This window comes from Canis lupus, chromosome 6 (genome assembly GCF_048164855.1).
Source record: "Canis lupus baileyi chromosome 6, mCanLup2.hap1, whole genome shotgun sequence".
NCBI lineage: Eukaryota > Metazoa > Chordata > Mammalia > Carnivora > Canidae > Canis > Canis lupus.
In genome coordinates, this window is record NC_132843.1 from 52,564,403 (window position 1) to 52,588,190 (window position 23,788).

The 23,788-nt window shown below is 39.5% G+C and overlaps 1 protein-coding gene across 2 annotated transcripts; it reads right to left on the reverse strand.

Annotated features, from left to right (window-relative positions):
* Positions 1–279: 279 nt before the first annotated feature.
* Positions 280–21,475, reverse strand: SELL (selectin L). Of its 2 annotated transcripts, none has more exons than XM_072830528.1 (9): positions 21,317–21,475; positions 20,385–20,466; positions 17,838–18,224; positions 16,756–16,863; positions 13,278–13,463; positions 11,665–11,850; positions 10,044–10,172; positions 5,678–5,696; positions 280–667 (listed from the first exon to the last, which is right to left on the reverse strand). In XM_072830528.1, the coding sequence occupies exons 1-9, from the start codon at positions 21,317–21,319 to the stop codon at positions 649–651; spliced, it is 1,119 nt and encodes a 372-aa protein (XP_072686629.1). In that variant the 5' UTR covers positions 21,320–21,475; the 3' UTR covers positions 280–648. The 2 variants fall into 2 exon arrangements, with proteins under 2 accessions (XP_072686629.1, XP_072686630.1); XM_072830529.1 differs by lacking the exon at positions 21,317–21,475 and adding an exon at positions 19,702–19,781 and having other exon boundaries at positions 20,385–20,402.
* Between the last annotated feature and the right edge of the window lie 2,313 nt (positions 21,476–23,788).

The window sequence follows — 23,788 nt, forward strand, 5'->3', positions numbered from 1 at the left end:
GGGGAGGCTGGAGGCAGTTAAATAGGATGGTCTCAATTTATAGCAGGTGAGGCTACCATGCAAGTAGGACTTTCTCTGTTTGGAGCAGAACCCCATTACTTTGCTGGAGTTGGAAAGCAAGGGTAACATCACTTTTAGGAACTTCTCTCTAAGAATATACCCTTAGAGGTGACTGGAGGGCAGGGGAGATCAAACATGAATATACTCCTAGAGGTGACTGGAGGGCAGGCGAGATCAAACATGACTCACAACAAAATGGAGTCTGTAAGTACACATGTATCAAGTTTCCACTGTATTTAAAGTCATCAGGTAGAGCGTTGGGTTGAAATTGGAAGTAGAGTTAAGACAGCAAAATCAGACATCTTCACAATCCATAGCAATCTTCTCCCCCCGCAGGGTCCACAAGTAAGAGACTAAAACACTGAGCTATATAAAGCACTGTAGGTGAGGGTGCGGGAGTGGGTGAGGGACACAATGGGAGCAGAAATTGCTGCTGGTCCTGTTGAAATCTTTCCAGATGTGCTGAAAGAGACGCACTCCATCTTCAATGTAGGAGACACCACCACGTACTACTATTCAGGGAGGGATTTGAAGCATCCAGGGACACTTGAGTAAGTATCCCAAGAATTTTCTTTCACAGAAGGTGCTTTAATACGGATCATCCATGCTGAATGAAAAACAGGAGAATATAAATTAAAATAAGGAGCTTAAAACTTGCAAAACTGAACAGTGTTAGCAGTAAAGGTAAATATTCATGAAGGTCAGAAGAGTGAAGGAAAATGCCTTTCCAATAGATTGGACAGGGCACAGGACAATCACTAAGGCAAAGGAATGAGAAGAAAATCCTGGAGCAATGCTTCTCACACTTGCAGCTGCTTAACCCCAGAGGTGGTGGTAAAATGCAGACAGATTCAGTAGGTTTGAGTGGGGCCTGAGATTCTCCATTTCTCACAAGCTCCCTGGTGATACTAATGCTGCTGGTCCATGGACCACACTTGGAGACGTTTCTGGGGCACGGGCTTTGACTTTGGATTGAATGAGTTCAAAGGGCATTTTAGATAGATTTTGAGCAGTGGAAATTCAGTGAGAAGTAGAAGATGACAATGCTCAAGTGGAAAGAGAAATTAGAGAAAAATCAAAACTCATGAAAGGTATGGTGGTAATTCTAAATGTCTGATTCTGGTGGGACATGTTTTAAGTGACAAATCTCATTTCCTGAAATAAATGGCACCTTTTTGTGTGTGTGACACAGTTGTCTCCTCCTTACAGAGGATGGGGGAGGCCTTTGGGAGAGAGGGAACCAAATATGGCATGTCTTAATAGCACCTTTCAAAGGGAGAACCAGATTCTAAGACTCTGCTCTCATGATGAACTGCCAGGGCAAACCACAGTTCAGCAGCTGCAAATGTGCTTGCCAATACAGAGATAAAAATGTTTCTGAAAACAAAGTTTCACATATACCCTCCACTGAGGTTGGCATTGTATCTTCCTGTGTATCTTGGGTGTAGGTTTTACCCAGGCAGAATTTAGACACTAGAAACCAAATGAGGTGGTAAACAGAACCAATTTGCAGAAGAATAAAAATAACCCAGCAAGAATTGAAACCACCAATGCCCTAGGAGATGGTAATTTACCAGCAAAGAGTTAATAAAGATGAGCACAATGGATTATGAGGGTTGGCTCCAGAACTTTAAAAACAAAATGTTCGGGGATCCCTGGGTGGCGCAGCGGTTTAGCGCCTGCCTTTGGCCCAGGGCGCGATCCTGGAGACCCGGGATCGAATCCCATGTCGGGCTCCCGGTACATGGAGCCTGCTTCTCCCTCTGCCTATGTCTCTGTCTCTCTCTCTCTCTCTGTGACTATCATAAATAAATAAAAATTTAAAAAAAAATTTTTTTTAAAAAAATTAAAAAAAAAAAAAAAAAAAAAAACAAAATGTTCCAGTGTTTCATGTGATGGTTTTCATTTTTTTTATGTTTCTTCCATCTTATCCTTTCTCAGTGCCATCACAAATGGTTTCAGAGTGGAAAATTATACATCGTGGGTGGAGGGTGTCTGGGACTTAGAACTCTATCATCAGAGTCATGAGTCCTGAGTTCTAGAAGCATAAGGATTAAGAGCATGATCTTTGGATCTAGATGGGTACAAATCTCAGCTTTGTCACTCATTCTGTGACCTCAGGCTAGATATTTTATTTCTCTTTGCCTCTGTTCCTTTACCTGTAAAGTGAGGATATTAATAGTACTTCTCAACCACAGGTTTGTAGGCAACATTTAATTATCTCAGACACTTAAAACACTCAGAGCAGTGTGCAGCATGGAATGAATTAATGTTTCACAAATGTTTACAATTATTTTAACTATGTCACTAGCTCAGGGCCTACTGGAAAGTTATTTAACTGACTCAGTCATAAGGAAAGTTTGAACATGATGTCCATCAAGATCCTTTCAAGACCTAAAATTTTATAATTGCATGAATTAAAGTCACCTTGGTCAACAAATGACCAAAAAATGCTTCTTTGCAAAGTCCTAGAATATCTGGTGATGCGTTCAGAACCTACCTTGATGGGGTCAGCCTTCCCTTACAACTTCTGTTCACAGCTCCTCTACACCTTGGGCTCTGGGCAGTTCCAGTCAGTGATCTCCAAACATGCTATCCCTGCCCCACTGCCATAGTATGTTTACACCATTTCCCTGTAGTCTGTCTTCCCTGCTTCTCTCCATACACCTAAATCCTATCCATTCTTGAAACCAACCCAGGGTCCACCTTCTTTATAAGGTTTTCTGTGATCACCAAGCTTCTTTGTATCAAAAAAGTCCTTTAACACAGAGTTCATTGACCATTACCATCTGCCTTATATTGTTCTGAAAATAATTCTTTTATTTTTCTGTCTTACTAGATAATAATCTTCCTGAGGTCAGGGTCAAGGACTTACTTCTTTCAGTTTTCAGTCAAGCTTAGCATTGCTCCAGCACAAAAGCACGCAGTAAACAACTGTTGATTGATTCATGTAAAAATTAGTGAGTCATTAAACTTAATATGGCAATTAGTTGAGTGTGGTAATTAATGCTAATACTCTTCCTGCTAGCCTCTCTTCCTGTCCCCCAAGGTCTTCTAAAAAACTGAATTGATCTGCTTCCATCTAGTGGCAATTAAAAACAGGTGGTTCCTGTGACAAGAAAAGGGCTCTGGGTGGATTGTGCCAGAAAAGACTTTCACTCAGTAGGTGTGAGCATGAAAGAAATCTTTACATCTTGTGGATTTCCTGCCCACAGAGATAGGCAGCCCAGCCCAGAGAAGGGTCTAGGTCCCCATCTGCACTATCAAATGGAAGGTAGGGTGGTAACATAGAATAGAACCTCCACTGACCCAATGTCCTTCCCCGGTTATCCAGTTTCCAACTGTCTCATCTCCTAGCCAAGCTTTTAAAAAGAGATGGCTTACATGTTCTGCCTCTCTACTTCCTCATTTCCACTGAATCCTCAGCGCTTGGCTATCAGACTTCCGTCATGACCTCAAACACTGAGAACAGTCTTTGCACTGACACCCTTGTTACATCCAGTGAGAACTCACCAGGCAGCACTTGAAACTGTTTCTACTTCTTTCTTTCCTTGGTATTCATAATCCAGACTCTCCTCATTTTCCTTCTGTCTCTCTGGCAACCTCTCCCCATCCTCTTTTTACCTTCAAGGACCTGTTTGATATGGATGTTCCCCTGGTTCCCACCCCTCTCCCACAACCTCTTTTTTTCTCCCACTCCACACTCTCCCCAAAATAGCAGATAACCTCCTGGAATGAGAGAACTCCGAAATCCACTCTCCTGCCCCAAGATGGCCCCTGCGCTACAGACTGAACCAATTAAATGTGGATGAGCCACAGTCACCACAGCTCAATAAAGACAAAACTGAATCTATGATCTTCACCTCCAAAACTTCTCATTCTTTTGTCTTCCCTTCTCAGTACATAGTATAGTATATAGTAACCATCCACCAGTTCCCAATAAAAAACATGATGACTTCTGATTCTTCTCTCTTTCTCAGCCAATTAACTACACTCTCACCTCATGATTTTAACTCTCACCTCAAGAACTCAACCTCATTGGTATTTCTCTAGATGGGCACCATCATCTTTAACCTAATATCTTTCCCCAAAACAGTTCTTTGCCTTCAGACTCACCCAACTCCCCTGTTTGCAGAATGATCTTTATAAGATGCAAATTTCAGCATGACATTCACCTGCTTTAGCCCAAAGACCTCAGGATTAAGTCCATACTCCTTATTATGGCTTATAAATTATTCTATGATCTGTCTTATGTTGCCTTATGTCTCTTTGGAATCTCTTTTTTAATAGATATTTTATTTAAATTTAATGTAGTTGACATATAAGGTATTATTAGTTTCAAGGGCAGAATTTAGTGATTTTTCATGCCCATTGCTCATTACATCACATGCCCTCCTTAATGCCCATCACCCAGGTACCCCATCCCCCCACCAACCTCCCCTCTAGAAACCTTCAGTGTGTTCCCCAGAGTTGAGTGTCCCATGACTTCCCTTTTGCACCCACAGCTACAGCTCACTGAACTAGTAAGGACTTCATAACAATTTGTGGTTGGTAGCATGGTTGTCTGAATAAGCAACCAATCTCCTCAGGGACCATTCTGCTTCTTCCAGCATTTCAGTTTTCTTTTTCTCTTTTTAAGATTTTATTTATTTATTCATGAGAGACGAGAGAGAGAGAGAGAGAGAGAGAGACTGAGAAGCAGAGAGAGAAGCAGGCTCCATGCAGGCAGCCCAATGTGGGACTCGATCCTGGGACTTCAGGATCACGCCCTGGGCTGAAGGCAGACACTCAAGTGCTGAGCCACCCAAGTGTCCTGTATTTCAGTTTTCTACCTGGGCTCTCAGTATATACCAAAGCCTCACCTCCATAGTTGTTCCTATTTATAATCTCCTTCCTAAAATTCCAAAGCAAGTCACTGGACCCCTGAACTGAGAAATGTTTGCCATCCTCACTTCTGCAGGTGGACCATGTATGGACACATGTGTACATCTCTTCTCAGTCTGTGTTTCTCCAGTTAAAAAAAAATCTGAGGTTCAAAACCAAGCTAAAAAAAAAAATGCCTCACTGGGGAAGCCACAGGCAGAATTCATGTTCCCTACCTCTTCCATATTTCTGAAGGTCAATGTTTAGCAGAGCAGTAGTCCTTTATGTTCTTGTACTAGGCATTGAAGGCCTGGGGTCCAGAATTAGGGCCTGGGATTTATTAGTTTCTCAAAAAATGCTTGATGAATTGAATGTTTCCTAAATACTGTACTTGATATTGCCCTTGTATTCCTCTAGGACAAGAAGAGACATATCATAAAGCTTCCAATCCTTACAGAAAACTCAGGGATAACCAGAAAGAGCTTCATTCACATAACTGTCCTTTCTTAATAGGGCATCACTCATTCATTCTAATCCCCTGGCACTGAAACAAAACCACCCATACACAAAAAAGCCAAAAGCATAGCTTTTCAAGGAGGCTAGTAGATAATCACTTTATATGGAAATTTAATTGAATGAGATCCCATGTAAATAGTTACTAAGGAGTTAATGTGTCTAGCTATAACAGGAAGTACCTCAAGGAAGGTAGAGAAAAGATCAACAAATGCAGAAACTCCTTAGTGATGAAACTTACCTTTTCTGAGACCTTTTACCTAAAAAAAGAAGAAATAGAAAAATGGCATCAGCATAAGTAGGCAATTCCAATTTTTTTTTTTTAAGTAAGAGGGAAGGCAGAGTCCCACTCCTAAAACTGGCTTTTGAAGTGTATCACGCATTGGTTGGGTGGACCCCATCTGTGCGTAAGGGGATTTGAGATACTGGCTTAATGTTCTAATTCAAACAGTGGTAGAGACTCAGGTATGACTGATCCACTGATGCACATGCTTCTGCATTCCATTCCACACTCTGTGCTGATCATGAAGACAGAAGTCTAGCCCAAATTGTCTGGCTGTCAGTCCTGCTATACCCATACGCGTTGTTTACCCCTTCCCACCAACCATCTTAGCCCACCTGCAGATTCTTCCCTAAGAGACTTGGCTGCTAATCCTGTAAGAATATGTGTCATTACGTCTCACATCACTTTGTCTGTGAAAATCCACAAAGAAATTTCACTTGGGTCTCAGTGGCAGGAATTACTCATCTCATCTGAGTAACTGATGTGTTTTTATCTCACAAACACAGTAAATATTGTTAACAAGTTACACTCCCTTCTTTGGCTGCCAGGAAACAGACCAGAGCTGAGACCCTTTTCTGTCAAGTGTACAGAGCTTTGTGACACATATTTTTGTGTACCAACCGCACCTCTTGCTCCAACTTATTTTTGCAACCTAAATTTTGGGCTTCTTTTCTTATCTACTTTTAGACTAATTTTAACTTACTATGTTGAATGCATTTCATAAACCGTCTTACATAATTTCTGAAAAAAGCAGTGTATAAATAAATAGATCAATGAATGAACTGCAGGGTTGGACTCTAGAAGGGAAAAAAGGCAAAAAAAAAAAAAAAAAGCTTTTTGAAGAAAAAAAAAAACCACCTGGAAGCACTATATTTCAGTGGCTATAAACTGGAGCTCTAGAATCATCCAATTTGGGTGCAAATTCTGTTTTATCAACTGTGGTATGTCTCTGAATAACTGCTTACCCTCTCAAGCCACAGTTCATCTGTAAAAAGAGTATGATAATTACATCTTCCTCATGGAGTTGGTAAAATAAAACGTATCCAAAGTATTTAGGCCAGGGTCTAACACATACACAGTGCTGCTTGCTCAGTTACTGTTTTAAGCCTTTAAAATATTAGAATTTACTATTTTAAAAATTTCTTCCAGAATTCAGCCTGCTGATTATATGAGCTGAATGCATTTGAGAAAGGAGAATTAAATCTGAATTACTTTCAAGTTCTGCTTGTTTATCTTCATAGAAATATATTTTCCTTTTAGGAACAATGAAACACATAACAATACATAAGCAAGAATCTGTCACTATTGAGAGAGTTCTTTGTGAAGAAAAAGGAAGTAAGTGGCATGTGTTCAGTTTCATGCCCCATTCTAACCCTGCGGGTTAATTCGGGTGGGAAATTCTCCCAACCAAGAGAAAATATAGAGCCTCATTAATCTGAACACCATTGGTGTTAGGGGACATGTATGGATGGAAATCTATCTCTCATTCTGGCCCCTGCCAATATGGGATTTGAGAGATTTGGTCTAAAATCACTGCCTCAGTTTCCTTATTTATCAAACAGGGCCAATGATAATGGCTAATCAGAGAACCATTATCTAGGGGAAAAAAAACTATTTCTAGATAAGCTCATACAGAAGGGCACGCATTTCTGGATTTGCATTTATTTCTCTTCCAGAAGAAAGGAGCAAATGCCTGGGTATCAAGACAACTAGAGCAGCGACTGAAGTGCAGGTTCAGAAAATCCATCCAAGGACAGGACAGGTATCAAGAATCTAGTTGTGGGACACCTGCATTGCTCAGTGGTTAAGTGTCTGCCTTCAGCTCAGGTCGTGATCCTGGGGTCTTGGGATCAAGTCCCGCATCGGGCTCCCCAAAGGGAGCTTGCTTCTCCCTCTGCCTATGTCTCTGCCTGTCTCTGTGTCTCTCATGAATAAATAAAATCTTAAAAAAAAAAGAATCTAGTCATTTCACTGGCTACTATGTCCTAAATATTCACCTTTCCTCTTTTTCCAGCTTGTTGAACCCAAAACACTTATTAAATCTTCCCAGTTGATAACTACTATATATATGCAGTTTATTGCTTTTCACTTTTTTCTTGTAAATGTGCCAGCTACACTGTTAGAAAAGCTCTGGGGGGTTATCCTGGGAACCTATCCATCATTCCTAACACCATTGCTATAGGAAAAACATTCTTCGTGTTGCAAAGAACTAACTTACAACTACAATCATTGGAAAACAAAGTTACTTGGAAGTTGGAAATATCAGAAGATGTTCTATAAATGAAGGCTATTAAAATGCTACATTAAAGATACCCTGACTCTCCTACAAAGTCAGTGATCTTTTGGGGCTTCTGTTCTTTTTGTTGGCATACATGTATCTAGCCTAACTGCCCGTTATCTGTTTCCTGTTTGCCACACACTTATTCCCACAGCAGAGGCATGTAGTTTTCAAGTTATCAATTTGAGATCTTGTACAGAAATGACTCCAAGGTAAAAAATTTAAAAACAACAACCCCACTACTTTTCTCAGCCCTGCTGATAGAACCACTTGAGCTAGCTAACCTCCACCCCTCACCCTGCCGCTGAATACAAGTGACTTCATTGTATTCTTTTGATTCTACTAACAGTTATTAAAAGACTGGAATTTGGGGATATCCTCCTTATTAAGATGACTCACAGCCCCCAATTCCTTAAAGGTTATTTAGAGAACAGCCCAGAGGGCAGTGTGTAATAGCCCACTGTATTCTCTACCCCTCATTTCTATCACCATTACCCAAGGTAGGAGGGAAAAAAGATGATTGGGGTCAGGGTTTGAAGACTCAATGGAAAGGATAACCAGGGACGCCTGGGTGGCTCAGCGGTTGAGCATCTGCCTTTGGCTCAGGTTGTGATCCTGGGGTCCTGGGATCGAGTCCCACATCGGGCTCCCAGTAAGGAGCCTGCTTCTCCCTCTGCCTGTGTCTCTGCCTCTCTCTGTGTCTCTCATGAATAAATCAATAAAATCTTTAAAAAAAAAAAAAAAAGGAAAGGATAACCAATGGTGGGAGAAAAAATATCATTCTTCCTGTGCCTTAGTGTAATACTTAAGTGCTTAATATCGTGCAGTAAGATCATGGGATCCAATCTTAGCAGAATTTCCAAAAGCAGGAGCAGAGACATTTGTGCTCTCTGCTGACACTAGTGAAGTTTTAGCACATCAACAGTGCCCCCATCCATTTTCTTTCTGAGTTGGTTATAAAATGAATCTAGTGCCATTCTTAAATTTGGAATGAAAGATCAGATCATAGTAGAAGATTGATTGGTAGATAATATTCCTATAATTGGCAGTGAGGATGGGTGAGGGGCAGCCTTTATACACCATAGTCAATGAGCAGAATACATACTAATTAATTGATGGAAGTAAAATTAAAATGGCAATCAGCTGACTCCATAGAAATGCAATGCAAAGCAGTTGGTTAGCAGTTATTTTGAGATCATCAATGGCCTCTGAACTTAAAGCAGGGATATCTCAAAAGCTGCTTAATCTCCATGAATTTCATAGTCTTAAACATTTCTGTCAGGTCAGTTTGTCCAAACGTGGCAGTGCATACCCAGGGCCTGCCAGACCGTGGGTCTCTAACCAGTAAGTCAACCCCACTTTGAGGTTTGGACATACTTAGGGGGGAGTTGAGAGGAGTGATGCTGTTGTTTTTCCCTCGTGTCCCATGTACTGTTCCAGACAGCAGCTATTAGCTTCTCAAACAGTCCTCCTTATTCCCTTTTCTTCTCCAGGCCAGAGTGGAGGGAAAGCAAATACAGTGCATTTGGTTAGAGCTGTGACCTCAGTGAATAGACACTGGGGAGAAAGTGTGAGGATTTCTTCCAGGGACAGTGTAATTCCCACACATTAGAAGCCAGACAGGTATGTGGCTCAGATTTTGAGGAACAGTACCTTAAAAACATCAGATTCATTTTCTAGTGGAATTGAAGCACTGAGATCAAAGGCATGGAGACTTCTTAAAGGACAGGGATTATGCATCCTTTTTTCAGAATTAAATAAGAGCAAAGAATCATTAAAATATCTCATTTGTCTATTATTACTCTAGCATGCCTTGAAAACACTAGGCATTTTTAAAAGGTTTGTCGGATAAAAAGCACAATACAGCCAACTTGTTTTAATGGAAGCATACGTGAGTTGTTTCACACATCCCCAGGGATGATGTTTATAGAACACAGAGCTTGGTATCCTGCTTCAGTTGAATTGATCATACTTAACTTCCTGTGGGTTTCAATGTTTTTTTCCACCTTGAATTGTATTACTTTCATATGAAGGCAACTCACATACCTTTCTTTAATCTTCTTGCCAGCCAAATGATAAATGCCAACCCAGCAAAAGCAGTAACCATGACTGCCACCGGAATGAAGAGAGGGTTATAGTCACCCTCCTTGATCATTGAGAAACTCCTGTCCACTTCTGAAAGAGATCAGTAAGGCACATAGCATGAGGCCACAGCGCCACTTACTTAGGTGCCATCTTGTGACATTAGACTTTGTTCCTCCACCACATATTCCAGTAATAGCCCATTTGATGCCATTTGACAGATGAAGAAACCGCCATGGGAAGGACCATGATGAGTATTCAGCAGAGGCAGAGATGAGACAAGCTTTTCTAGGCCGAAGCCTATAAATTCTTAATTTCTAGATATGCAATTAATGGAATTCCCAGAAGAAGTGCCTAAAAATCTTGGCAAAGTGTGGTCATCATTGCATTTACTTCCATGGCCTTGTTCAATAGTTGGGACTCTAAGACACAAGGAGGATCTAAAATATCTAATATGACCTCAGAAAAAATAAAATCCAGTGATCTGAACCAGATAACATAGCAATCAAAGGAAACTATTAATGCTTTTACTTTGAAATAGCTGTGCAAACATAGGCACTTGTTGTTTACATGCCAAGAACCCACACTAAACTGTCTTTCAAATGATGTAGTCCTACCATGTATTTCTACTTCCTTCACAAATAACTAAATGGATACACCTATATATCCTCTTGAAAGGGTGAACTAAGTGCAGCCTGGGTAGCTCAGCAGTTTAGCACCGCCTTCGACCCAGGGCATGATCCTGGAGACCCAGGATCGAGTCCCATGTCAGGCTCCCTCTATGTAGCCTGCTTCTCCCTCTGTTTGTGTCTCTACCTCTCTGTCTCTCTGTTTCTCATGAATAAATAAATAATAATAAAATCTTTAAAAAAATAGAGTGAACTAAGTTCATTTGGGAACTTTTATTGAAGAAATACCCATATGAATAAAGTGTATGTTCTGATACCACCAACTAAATAAACATACTTTTGCATATTATTACAGGGTCTGTATCCCTTATTCTTCATGTTATTTTGATGAACCCTTTCAAAGTGGTCCCATCTTCATACCCAAAAATATAATAGAAAAAGGGCTCAAGTTCTCAGACGATGAAAACAGAGAACAACTTATTTGCTTATCATAGGTACTGCATCAAGTGGAGAGCCCATGGAAATGAGGAAGACATAGTCCTCCTCACACACAGATTAGGGAGGCATCAGCTTAGTGATAATAGAGAAATGTCCACTATTTGGGGAATTAGGTAGTCATTGGTGACCTTTTAGAGACATTTTAATGGCCTAACAGAAGTGCGATAGCAGTGGAATAGAAGAATGAAGAAGAATAAGTCAGAGACAATTAGTGCCTGTAGATGTTAAGAGTTAAGGTAGGAGGAGTTGAAAATCAGCTGAAGAAACAAATGGCTGCCATCGAAAGAATACACAAGAACAGCCCAGGATTTTACAGTAAATTAAGATGTACAAATTTATTTTTAGGCCATATACATTTAGCAAAATGAAATATAAAAGTTTACTCTATTTCCCCCACTATCTTCCTATCCACCAGCTCCATTTTCTAATCTTTAGTATATCAGGGCAAACTTACTTACTTTGACATATTGGTTTAGGGCTTGACCAGATTCTAGATGATTGGCAAATAGTTTCCTTCTCCCCAATTAATTCGGTTCCTTCTGAGCAGTTAAAGGTGCAAGTGGAGGTAAAGCTGAAGTTCCCCAGGGTGTGACTACAGTCCATGGTCCCCAAATCAGGGGCCTCCAAAGGCACACATTGAATTACTTCAATGAAAAAGAAAAAAAAAGCAGTATTTCTGAGCAGAGACCTTGACAAAATGTTTTAACCAATGTTGGCTTGACACAACTATAGAACCACTTGATTGAATCTAGACCTTTAGAATCTCCAATAATTAGTTCTGATAATGCTGCTTCCAGACTTTACTTTCCTGAGAATGATAGAGAGTGCTGTGTCAGAGGGGGAAGCCAGGAGCACTGACAGCCCTTGGGGGGTAGGAGGGAGGGGAAGCGGGGATGGTGCTCCAGGTTGCTACCCTAGTTTGCTGCCCAGGTTGCTGCTCCTGGTTGCTGCCCTAGTCCTGGTAACTCTGCAACACCACTGGAAGTGCCATGCTGCATGGCCTTGGCCTCCAGAGATCTTATGGAATAGGTTCAGTGAATGCAGAGAATTCCTACCGTTCCATTTCTTCTAAAGCAAACAAGGTTGAAAAACACCCCAATTGTCTGAAATAAGTCACTCAACTTTTGCAAAATTCAGCAGGTTGGTCAATTTAGCTCTATGACTTCAATATTATTTTGAGAGCTTTTCTGAGAGTTAAACCACCTAAAATTAGTGAGGCAGGTGCATAAATGGAGAAAATGTAACTAAAACGTTACAACGTTACAAGTTCAGACACCACCAGTTTTCTCCCATATAGGGATAGTTTACATGACAGTTAAAAAGGAAAAAATAAAAAATAAAAAAATTTCAAATTTCACCATATTTCAAATAAAAAAAGAAGAAGATCAAGAGACTATGTTTGTTTTTCATAGCAGTTGTTATTCCCTTGAGAGTTCACAGAGAAGGAAAAGTAAAAATGATTTCAAGAATAAACCAAATAAAACAATCAAAAAACCTCTACTCGGGCTCCTGGGTGGTTCAGTTAGTTAAGTGTCGGACTCTTGATCTCAGTTCAGGTCTTGATCTCAGTCAGGGTTGTGAGTTCAAGCCCCACATTGGGTACACTGGGCGTGGAGCCCACTTTAAAAACAAAACAAAACAAAACAAAACACCAAACCCTCAACTCCCTGAGAAGGAAACTAGTTGGTGTTCAGTAAGATGCCACATAAAATAGGTGTTACTGAGAGGACAGAAGAACCAACATTTAACTGAGACTCAGCAAGACTGGCTATTTATGCCATGCCAATGAGAAAACTAAAATAAAAATTACAGTATAGTTACACCATGTATTACTGAAAATTATATGCATATTGTGAGATGGTTTCAGAGGTATTTGGTTGTTTTTTATTTGTGGCTTTTCTTCTTGATATGAGCAACAACGGTCCCTTTAAAAACATCATGGTATGATCTAAGATAGATTAAATTATGTTCCAAAGAGGACAGAGACTTCTTAGCAAGTTTCTACTGCATTTTCTCAGTTTGTAAACCCTAGACAGCCATGACAAAGCTTCTAGTCTGAAGAGTTACTCACCTTGACAGGTCGGTTCTTGAGATGACCAGTTTCCAAAAGGTCCACAAGTGGTTTCCTCAATCCCAATGAGGTCTGTCCCCATAGAACAATTGAAGGTGCAGGTGGAGGTAAAGCTGAAGTCCCCCAAGGGGTGACTACAGTCCATGGTCCCCAAATCAGGGGCCTCCAAAGGCTCACACTGAATCACTGCAGCAAGAAAAGAAACAGCATTGGCTAGTGTGAAGCCGACCTGATGTCTGGGGTTAAATCCTAGCTCTGCCTTTGCACAAGGTAAATTACCTCTTCCAGCTCCAGTCTCTTCTATGAAAGAGGAATCATGATAGTTGTATTAGCTTCCTAGAGTTGGTGTGGGAATTAAATGATCTAACACAGATCAATAACTTAGAAGAGAACCTGGCTCATAGGAAGAACTAATTAAACATTAGCTAGTCTTTTTATTATTATTGGCATTATCTAAGGAGAGAATGTTTAAACCTAGGTAGGTTTCCATGGGAATGACCAGACCAATTTGGAAATAACTATCACATCAGAGTGCCTACGTATATTAGAGTTCTGGGATCAGGAGGCATATAAAAAGAGTGGGAAAGCTTTAGGAAGCATCTCGGCCTCGATTCTGTCTTCAACCACTCTAGCTCCTACTTTCACCCCTCTTCAGAAATTATCTATTTTCCTTCTCTGACTGGTGGTATAGTAGATCAAATTGAGCCTTGGAAATCAGTCTTCACGTTTCTAGGTCCTGCCATATCATTTGAGCAAATATTTCTACTCTTCTGTCCTATTCGTTATCAAATTTGAGCCATCATTCAGACCTTACTTTTGAGATTTCAGGTAAGAGTGGACTTGAGGAGCTAGAAGAATTTTTATATTTTCCATATACAGTACAAACCCAAATTAAATTATGTTCTCCAATTCAACCCATGCCTACAAGCAGGTGTTTAATATATTCCAGGCATAGCCTCATTTTGACATATGAAATGGTAAGTACTTATTAATCTCAAGCTTCTATCAGTCTTCTAGGGGACATAGACAAGTAAATGGATGACTTCAATAAATGTGGGATAAACAAGAAAGAAATATGTGGAACTATTAGAACATGGAATAGGGAGACTTAGCTTGTTCTAAGTCCAGAGAAAGCTTTCTGAAAAAAAAAGGTCCCTAAAATATGTCTTAAAGATGAACAGGTGTGCTAGCCATGTGCAAAGTGAGAGAGAGAAAACCTTGAGCAAGTCAATGAGATACAAAGAACATATGAAAAGTGTGGAGAACTCCAAGCATTTTAATGTTACTAGAAGGAAAGAGGTAGGAGATGATGTGAGATGAAATTAGAAAGAAAGGTAAGAGTTAAAGCAAAATGCTATTATCTTTTTTTTCATTGATCTAATGAGTACCTACTATACATTGAGCTTTTCTCTAAGTGTGAGGAGTTCAGATTTCATCCTGTAGGACAAATGATAGTTAGAAATTGAAGGGTGTATATATGTGTGATGTTTGTCGGATTGTTTTTGATTGATCAGCCTACCTATAGTATGAATAGTATGTTACTGGGGAGTTAATTTAAAGTTGTGGAACTCAAATAAGAAATTAATGCAATAACCTAGAAGGAATGAGGGCAGTGGTAGCAGAATCAACAAATAAGAGGCAAATTAGAGAAATATTAATAAATAATTAATAATTAATTAAATTATAAAAATGAGTAGTATGTTACCTTGCATAAAGGTAAGGGGAGGTGAAAGAGTTTCATATCAGGTTGCCCACATAAATGGTGAGGTCTCATACCAAGATAAGAAATACAAAAAGGAAACCTGGCCAGGACAGTTGATTTTACAGTCTCTGGGGCATCAAAAGAGATATGCCTAGCTGGAAAGGGCTGGAAAAAGATCTGTCAGTGTGAAGCTCACATGCATTTGTGAGTCCACAGGAGTTGGTAGTTTGACCAAAACGGGGTCATGTAGAGTCCTTGGACAAAATATAGAAGAAGATGAGAAATAACAATATTGTATGGGCTTGGATAAGTGCCAGTGAAGAATCCCAAGAAGAAATGATTACAGGTAGAAAGAAGACCAGAAAAGAACGATAAAATGGAAGCTGAGACAAAAAAGAAAAAGAGTAAAATGTTTGAAAAGGAGTGAAATGGGCATGCCAAAGATAAAAGAATTAAAAAATAAAAGATAAAAATATTAAGGATAAATAAAGAAATAAACAAAAATAAACTTCAGAAGTGGAGTGAAGGTATTGGGTAGGAATTGAGTGAAATGAGTTAGACCTATTCCAGTTATTTGACATTTGACTTTAATTCCTCAGGTTTTTTTTTTTTTTTAAGATTTTATTTATTTATTCATGAGAGACAGAGAGAGAGAGGCAGAGACATAGGCAGAGGGAGAAGCAGACTCCCTGCAGGGAGCCTCATGTGACTGGATCCCAGGGCTCTGGAATCACGCTCTGAGCCCAAGGCAGATGCTCAACCACTGAGCCAACCAGGAGGCCCTAATTCTTTGTTCTTTACAAATACTGCTTTTCTCTTCTTATAATTTTTTGTCCTATGCACCAGATACTTCAACCATGGTTTTGAAACTCAATCAATACCAATCAAAGGATTTAATATTTCTTTCAGTAGTGAGTTGACTAGGTCAAAGACTCCTTGACTTTGAATCTATGTGCTCTTCTTTTCTGTTTCTACCACCATGACTGTGAATGATTTCAACAGACTCCCACCGATTTTCTCCATCTTCTCTTTTTGATCTCCAATCCATTTTATGCATTGCTTCTAGGAAAATTGCCCCAAATGTAGGTATTAAGATGCTAAGTGGCCTCCCATTGTCAAATAAAGGCCAGATTCTTGCATTAGGCAGTTAACTCCAGTTTACCTTGCTTTCCATCAAACTAAATTATGAGCATATATAATTTTCACTAGGTAATTGCAAATCCTTTATGGGCAGAATCTATAATAGATTTGTCTCTGTGTCCCCCAAAATACCCAGCCCAATTAAATGTGTTGGATTTACTACTATGTTTCTCTGACCTATATTCATATCATTATGTGAACTTTTTGGGCTTCCCTGTCATGACTTTGTGGATGACATAAAAAAGCAAGATTACCTAATGGGTAACTCATCCCCCTCATAATAAATGACAATGTTTCTTTCAAGTGTTAGGCATCTCATGAATCCAACAAATTGGCTATATTATGAGTTCCCTAAGAACAGGAATCTACCATCCTTGATGCATTATTGTCATTGTTCCAGCTTTCTTCCCAGCCCTGGGTTCTTTGTGGTAGAAAGATTTGCTAAGAAGTGAAACTTCATGCTGACTTATGAAATCTTTCAGGAAAGCTAACAACATTGTGCAAGGATATCCTTCTGATCAAAACTTCTCATTTCTCAGAATGGCTAGTATAATTTCGTCCCAGTCAAATTCCACAAGCTACAATAACCCCTGTAACTTTACAAAGGAAGAGACAAAGTCAGGAAAGGGAGCTTACCGAATTGACACTGGGGCCCATAGTAGCCCACATCACAGTTACAGGTGTAGTTATTGATGGTTTCCACACATTCTCCGTGGTTGCTACATGACGAGGGCTGACAAGAAGCTTTAAGGAGAGGTCAAAAATAAATTATTGTAATGTGATTACTTCTTAGTACTCATAGTTATTTCATTAGGAATAGATAAGTTTTTTGCTGCAACTATTTTAATAAACAGGAAAGGTTTATTTGTACATTCATAGGATTTTTGCATAAAAGCCATATGTTAGAATTTTTTGTTTATGTAATATACTGGCCATGTAGCCACAGACATATACATAGAATGAATTCACCAAGGCCAATACTGCATAACATTTTGCGGAAACTTAGTGACATACTTTGAAACTCTTGGAATTACTTTGTTATAAATATTATAAGCAGGTTAAATGATGACCTAACTATTTCTGTAATATGCTTGGCAATCCCTTTCTTTATAGAAAGTACCAGAGAAAGATTAAGAAGTCTGTGGAGAGCCCAATTTAGAAGAGATCAAATTCAGTATGTTTCAATGTTGAAATATGACTTGGAAAAATCTGAGTGTTTTAGAACTGAAAACAGAAATTTTCATCTTCCACAGATAATGAAATATGGCAGTATTTAATTATATAGAACCATATAAGATTAAGCCAAGAAGGAAACATGAGCATAAAGCCCCTTACCTTCCAATGAGGAAACGGGGGTCATGGCCTGAGCTCTTGGCCAGACCCATCTTCTGCTTCCACTTCCTTACCTTACTTCTCACATACACTCACATAATGATGTAAATTGATTTAGAATGTAATTTTTCGGTGTTAGGACCAGCCTCACATGCACAGAAGTGACACGATTTTATTTTATTTTATTTTATTTTATTTTATTTTATTTTATTTTATTTTATTTTATTTTTATTTTATTTATTTTATTTTATTTTATTTTATTTTATTTTATTTTATTTTATTTTTGAGGACTGGATTTATTTTAGACTGTACTAGGAACTCCTTTCTTTCCTACCACCCACTCTGGGATTAGTCCCATCATTCTCTCTACTGTGGCCACTCCCTACCTGTGTAACAGAGGGCTATCTTTTGTTTGAAGCAGGAGTCATCATTCCACTTTCCTGCATCTCTGGTCCTCTTGATGTAGATCTCCACACAGTCCTCTTTGGACTTTTTGTTGTTAGGCTCTCCAACTCCCCAGTTCTCTGCTTCTCTGGTTAGAGACTTGTTGGTTCCTACCCAAGTCCATATCCCTCCTACCTTCCGGATGCCTATCCAGTAGTAAGTGGGGCTGAAGGGAAGTGTCGTCTGCAGGTATTCAATTTCCCCCTTGTTTTGTATGGCAACTAAATCTGTGTAATTTTCTTTACAGAACCTTCTAGCCTTTGCCCAGTTCATGGGTTGTTCAGAATGGTGGTAAGTCCAGCAGTTGGTTCCATGATGTGCAAGGAAATCTGAAAGACACCAGTGTGAACTAGGTAGGTTCACAGTTAACAGCTGAAAAGAATCTAGAAGTAATCCAGGCTGAGCCTGCCACGGAGAGATGATGAAACCAAGACCACAGGATCAGTCATTTGCAGATTTGAAGTAGAACCTAGACCTTAGGGTTCTAATCACTTTTCACGGTAACATAAAATACTTTTTACTCATCTCTCTGTTTTAGGCAAATTTGGTGGCTTCCTAGATTAATTTTTATAACATCATTTTTTCTCAAAATTCTTTCAAGTGAAATTTCACTGACATATTTTAGAAATTCATATTTCTTTTTTCATTTATGTATAATCATATTTCCCTAAAACTTACTCTCTATTTTTTTATCCTGGGATAATTTCCTAAAAGCCAACATTTATCTTTCTATGGGAGAATAATATGAGGACAGGCATAACAACATACTTTTAAGTAATCTTTTTCATATCAAAAAGATAATCTTTTACCACAGGAAGAGCTGCTTCTGGGAAAGCCTCAATACATAACTCAAGCCTTATATATTTAACTATATATTTCTAAAAAGAAAAATTTACAAAACTAAATGAAGCAGGATTATGAAATTGATTTAGATCATGTTCTGTGCACAAAAATACTCAGCTGATGGTGTTTAACAATCATATGGCACTTTGAATATGAGGACTTTGACAAAAATAGAAATAAATACATAATCATGCCATGACCTCGTGATAGCATATGCCATTCTAAGCATGGTATGATCTATGTGAAACACAGTTCTACCATTAAGGTAAATGTTTTTTTGACCATCAACATTTGTTGAGTTTTCACCAGGTAGGACAAAAACCATGGAAGATACCAAAGAAAACATAGATCCAATTTTTACAGTCTCCTAAGGCTTATGAACAAGGAATAACAGATGCAAAGAAAGCACAATTAATTTTGATCCAATTAAATATGTCAGAAGGGAACAGAAAACAGAGAAACAGATATGATTAATGAATATAAAGAATGTAATAAAATAAACATTTGGAACAGAGTTGTAAAGAAACATTCTACCAGAATATAAGTCCTAAGAAGGAAGAAACTGGTTCAGTGTTGTATCCTCAGTGCCTACAAGAGTGTCTGGCACATTCCAGGAACTTGGAAAACACTCGTTGAATGAAGAGTGCCAACTTTGCAGGTGACATGAGGCAGACACAGTATAAGGAATATGTCAGGGGCAGAGGAAAGTACATTTGTTTGGCCAGAGCTAAAAATCTAGGCTAAAGGGTAAAAGGACACTAGATTACTTGGGAATGGCAAAGAAGGTTTAAAACAATTGCAGCAGAGTCTTCAAGGATCAGACATAAAACTTGTCACACCAATGGGAGAAGAATAAAAAAATACATAGAGGGTCTGACCTTAAGGAGCTCATACTTTAATGGTAGAAATGACCTAGATGTGCACTAAACTACTGATAAAAAATAGAAAGTACAGAGCACCTACCTGACTGGCTGAGTTGGAAGAGCATGCAACTCTTGATCTTGGGGATGTAAGTTCAAGCCCCACATTGGGTGGAGAGATCACTTAAAAATAAAATTTTTTTTAAAAAAGAAAGAACCATGCTAAATATTTGGTATGGATTCTAAATGTCCCATCAGATATTTCTTTTCTTTTCTTTTCTTTTCTTTTCTTTTCTTTTCTTTTCTTTTCTTTTCTTTTCTTTTTTTAGATTTTATTTATTTATTCATGAGAGACAGAGAGAGAGAGAAAGAGAGAGAGAGAGGCAGAGACACAGGCAGAGAGAGCTGCAGGCTCCATGCAAGGAGCCCGACATGGGACTCGATCTCAGGTCTCCAGGATCACACCCTGAGCTGAAGGCGGCGCTAAACCGCCGAGCCACCCGGGCTGCCTCCATCAGATATTTCTTAACTGACTTTATTTCTTCATAATTAAGACTTATGTGGGATTATCAGGATCTGGACTGTGCAATGAGGGTGTGGCAGGTTTTGGATGTTTCTGAGGAAGTACTAGAGGTAACAAGAAGAAAAAGATGTTCATAGGAAAGATAGAATTAACAACTATCTACCTAATAATCTTTGCTGCAACTATGTACACCCAGTGGATATTTAAGAAAAATAAGCATTAAGTTAAAAAGGGCTTAGCAATATACAAATACCATAACGTACCAAAACAGAGCACTGTCCAGACCCAAAACTTGAAGACATACCATGAGCACCTCTGAGCGCTCTGACATTTCCATGGAAATATCTGCAAAGAAAATACAAAGCTATAGTTAGATTATGTTCTTAAGTCACAAGTTAACAGCACCTTAAGAAGGTGGCTGAACTTTCTTAAGGTTCAAAATAAAATACACTTACTTACTAACCCTGTCTGAGGTAAGAGGTTTCTTAGATGTGTACAAAAAACTGGCATTAAATTTGCTTTGAAATTGATAAAGAGTTGTTTCTTTTCTTTTTCATGTTTTAGCCTCAGGTTGCTGATTGTGACTACTCTGATTTTCTCTACATTTCAGTAATTTTTTGAATTTCCTTTCTGCTGAGCTGTTAGAGGACACTATTTGAAACTTTATATATATATTTGAAACTTATATATATATATATAAGTTCTTTGATGCTTAATGAACTCTTGGTGTCTGGGATTTAAATGTTAAATTTTTATACTGGATTATAATGGTTCAATGCTTCAGATACTTAAAAGTATCAGTTGCCAGACACCAACAAAGAAAAGCAATTCATTTCTTTTTCCATTTAAAAGGAATACATTTTTCAGAACCCAGACCACAAATTCTCTGCACACCTTAAACCTATTTTCTCAAGTGTATCACTTCTCCAGTAACCCCAATATTTATCCACAAAAGTGCTCATTTCAACAAGGTAGTTCTCCCTCAAGAATCTCACCAGAGACAAGTCAATGAGGAGAAATCAGCACATCTGAGAAGAAAGGTTCTAAGAGCACTTTTTAGATCCAGCATTTGTAATTCTTGGCTTTGCTAAAACCAAAAATGAAATGTGTTATTTCTTGTCCTTTGCCACCTGTCTTTGAAATCCCAACGGGTTCTAGCTGAGTAACTGGAAGTCCTTGAGGCTGAAAAGCTCACCATGGCTTTGTTCTTCCTTCTTTAGTTCTTCTGGACTTCAGCCTATGAACTCAGCACCAAGGTGTCTGGCTCCTTGCCCACAGCTGGGGGTGCTGTGCTTTGGGAGGCTAGGTGGAGTGCCACCAAAAAGGCTTGCTTTCTTTCATTTCTCAGACTGAGTCTCACATCCTCCTCCCCTTTCCCCACCCCTTTCCTAGTCTAGTTTCTGTCACCACCCAGAGAAAAGAAGAGCTGTTAACCAGGGGCAATGTTGCTAGATTCTCTCCCCCTTCCTTCCCTCCTCCTTCCCCTACATCCTTCCTTCCCTCCTTCCCTCCCTTCCTCCCTCTCTCTTCTCTTCCTCCCTCCCTCCTGTCTTTCTTCCCTCCTGCCTTCCTTCTCCTCTTTCTCCCTCTCTTTGCTTCCCTCTCTCCTCCACTCCCGTCTCTCTTGCTGTCTCTCTTTCCTGCCTTTCTTTTTGAATAAACCCTGTGCTAACTCTTGGTTATCCATGGTAAAGGGTCCCAGATAACTGCAAACACCACACAGTCAAAACAGCAGCGTTTTGAACCAATTCCTGATGCCTGTTTAGCCTCAGTCAACAGTTCCTGCTCCGTCTTTCCTTGCTCGCCCCCAGGTGGAGGTCCTTGGTAATGGTACCTCCTAAAGTTAAGCCCTAATGAGAACAAAGCCCTGGGGAGGTTTTTGCCCTGTGACTTTGGGGACCTAGAGTACTTTTACATTTCTGAACTGTAAAATATGAAGGAAATAGGCTGCATATGAAATTAGGACCTATATGATGGAGGACAGTGAAAAGTGAGGATATGATCAGCTTTATATTTTTTAAAAGATAAGTAATAACAGCAATAACTGGAGAGCTCTGCCAACACTGCACATGGATCAGGTCATTGGATCTTCATGAAGGTTAAGTACTACTATCCCCCAGCCAGCACTATCATCATTCCCATTTTAAAAGGGTCTCCGAGAGCTTAAGGAAGTTGTGTTTAGTGACAAATCTAATAAGAGACACAGCTGGGGTTTTTAACCAAGGCCAGTCAGTTCTGAAGCCTCTGATCTTGATGATTAGGGGGCACACCTTCTACCAAGAACTTGGAAGACAAGTTGAAGTGGGGACAAAGCTGGAGCCAAGGAGCTCCATGAGGTGCCCATGTTCCTACTATCATAACCTGAAGGAATGTCTAGACTTGTATTTCTGAGTCTTCTCCTTCAATTCTCTCTTGACACTTGTCCAATCAGACTATCAATCATGTTGATTCCCTAAGACTGCTCCCCCAAGGTCCTCCATTTCACCAAAGCCAACAACAGATTCTCCATCCTCATGTTATCTAATCAATCAGTCTCTGGTTCTCCTCCTACCTCGCAGAAATGTTCCTTCTCTGTTTCATTTGTTGATCTCATCTCTCCACTCTGCAAATGCTTGGAGTGCTCCAGTGCTCATCTTAGTTTTCTTCTTTTCTTGGTGATCCAAGCCAGCCTCTTCACCTTGAAGAGCATCTAAATGTTTGATGACTCCCCAATTTGTATTTCCAGCAAGGACTCTTCCCAGCCAAATGCCTACTTGATATTTCCATTTAATTGTTTTAAAAGCCTCTCAAAGGGACACCTGGGTGGCTCAGTGGGTGAGTGTCTGCCTTTGGCTCGAATGTGATCCCGCAGTCCTGGGATCAAATCCCACATTAGGGTCCCCATGGGGATCCTGCTTCCCCCTCTGCCTATGTCTTTGCCTCTCTCTTTCTGTGTCTTTCATGAATAAATAAGTAAAATCTTTAAAAATGAAATAAAAGCCTCTCAAATTTTACATGTGCCAAAATGAACTTCTGAATTCCTCTTCCCAAGCTTCTTGACACCTCAGTAAATTCTAAGTCCATTCTTCCAGTTACTTAAACCAAAGCTTTTGGTGTTAGTGAGATTCCCCTCATCTTCTGACAACTTATATCTCATATGTCATCAAATTTTGTTGGCTTTGCCATCAAAATATCCAATCACTTATTAGTCAAACCAGTCAGGCACCAGCCCGCCAGTGATGCAGTCTGCAGGGCTCAGCCTCCTGGGACACAGGGCAGGGAGGCCTGAGAATGGATAGATAGTGAGGGGGGTGTGGCAGAGGGGAAGAAGATGACCAGAACACAAGAACACACATCAGATCCTCCAATGGCTTCTCACCCCACACAGAGTAAAATCTAAAGTCCTTATGATGGCTCACAAAATCTTACATGGTCAGGCACCTGCTTCCTAATCATTTTTGTTCTCTGAGATGTCCATTCTTCTTTTGTAAGCTCAGCTATTCATTTAAATAGGTTATTATAATCCACCTATAAATTTAAAATATAGCAGTAGAATTTTCAGAATATTAATTCTCCATATTTTCAGTAGCAGAAGGTCCAGCATTCTATAAATGCCAGTTGAATAAGTGAATAAACAAACTGCAAATGTCCTTTTCTTCTTTTAAGGAAAGACTTTATCTCCCCTTTT

What these genes read in the sequence shown, in the direction of transcription:
- SELL (XM_072830528.1), bottom strand. An exon ending in GATAGCCCTCTGTTACACAG is followed by an intron (nt 16,864 to 17,837) that starts GTAGGGAGTGGC and finishes CTCTCCTTAAAG; the next exon opens with CTTCTTGTCAGCCCTCGTCA. An exon ending in TGGGCCCCAGTGTCAATTCG is followed by an intron (nt 13,464 to 16,755) that starts GTAAGCTCCCTT and finishes TTCTTGCTGCAG; the next exon opens with TGATTCAGTGTGAGCCTTTG.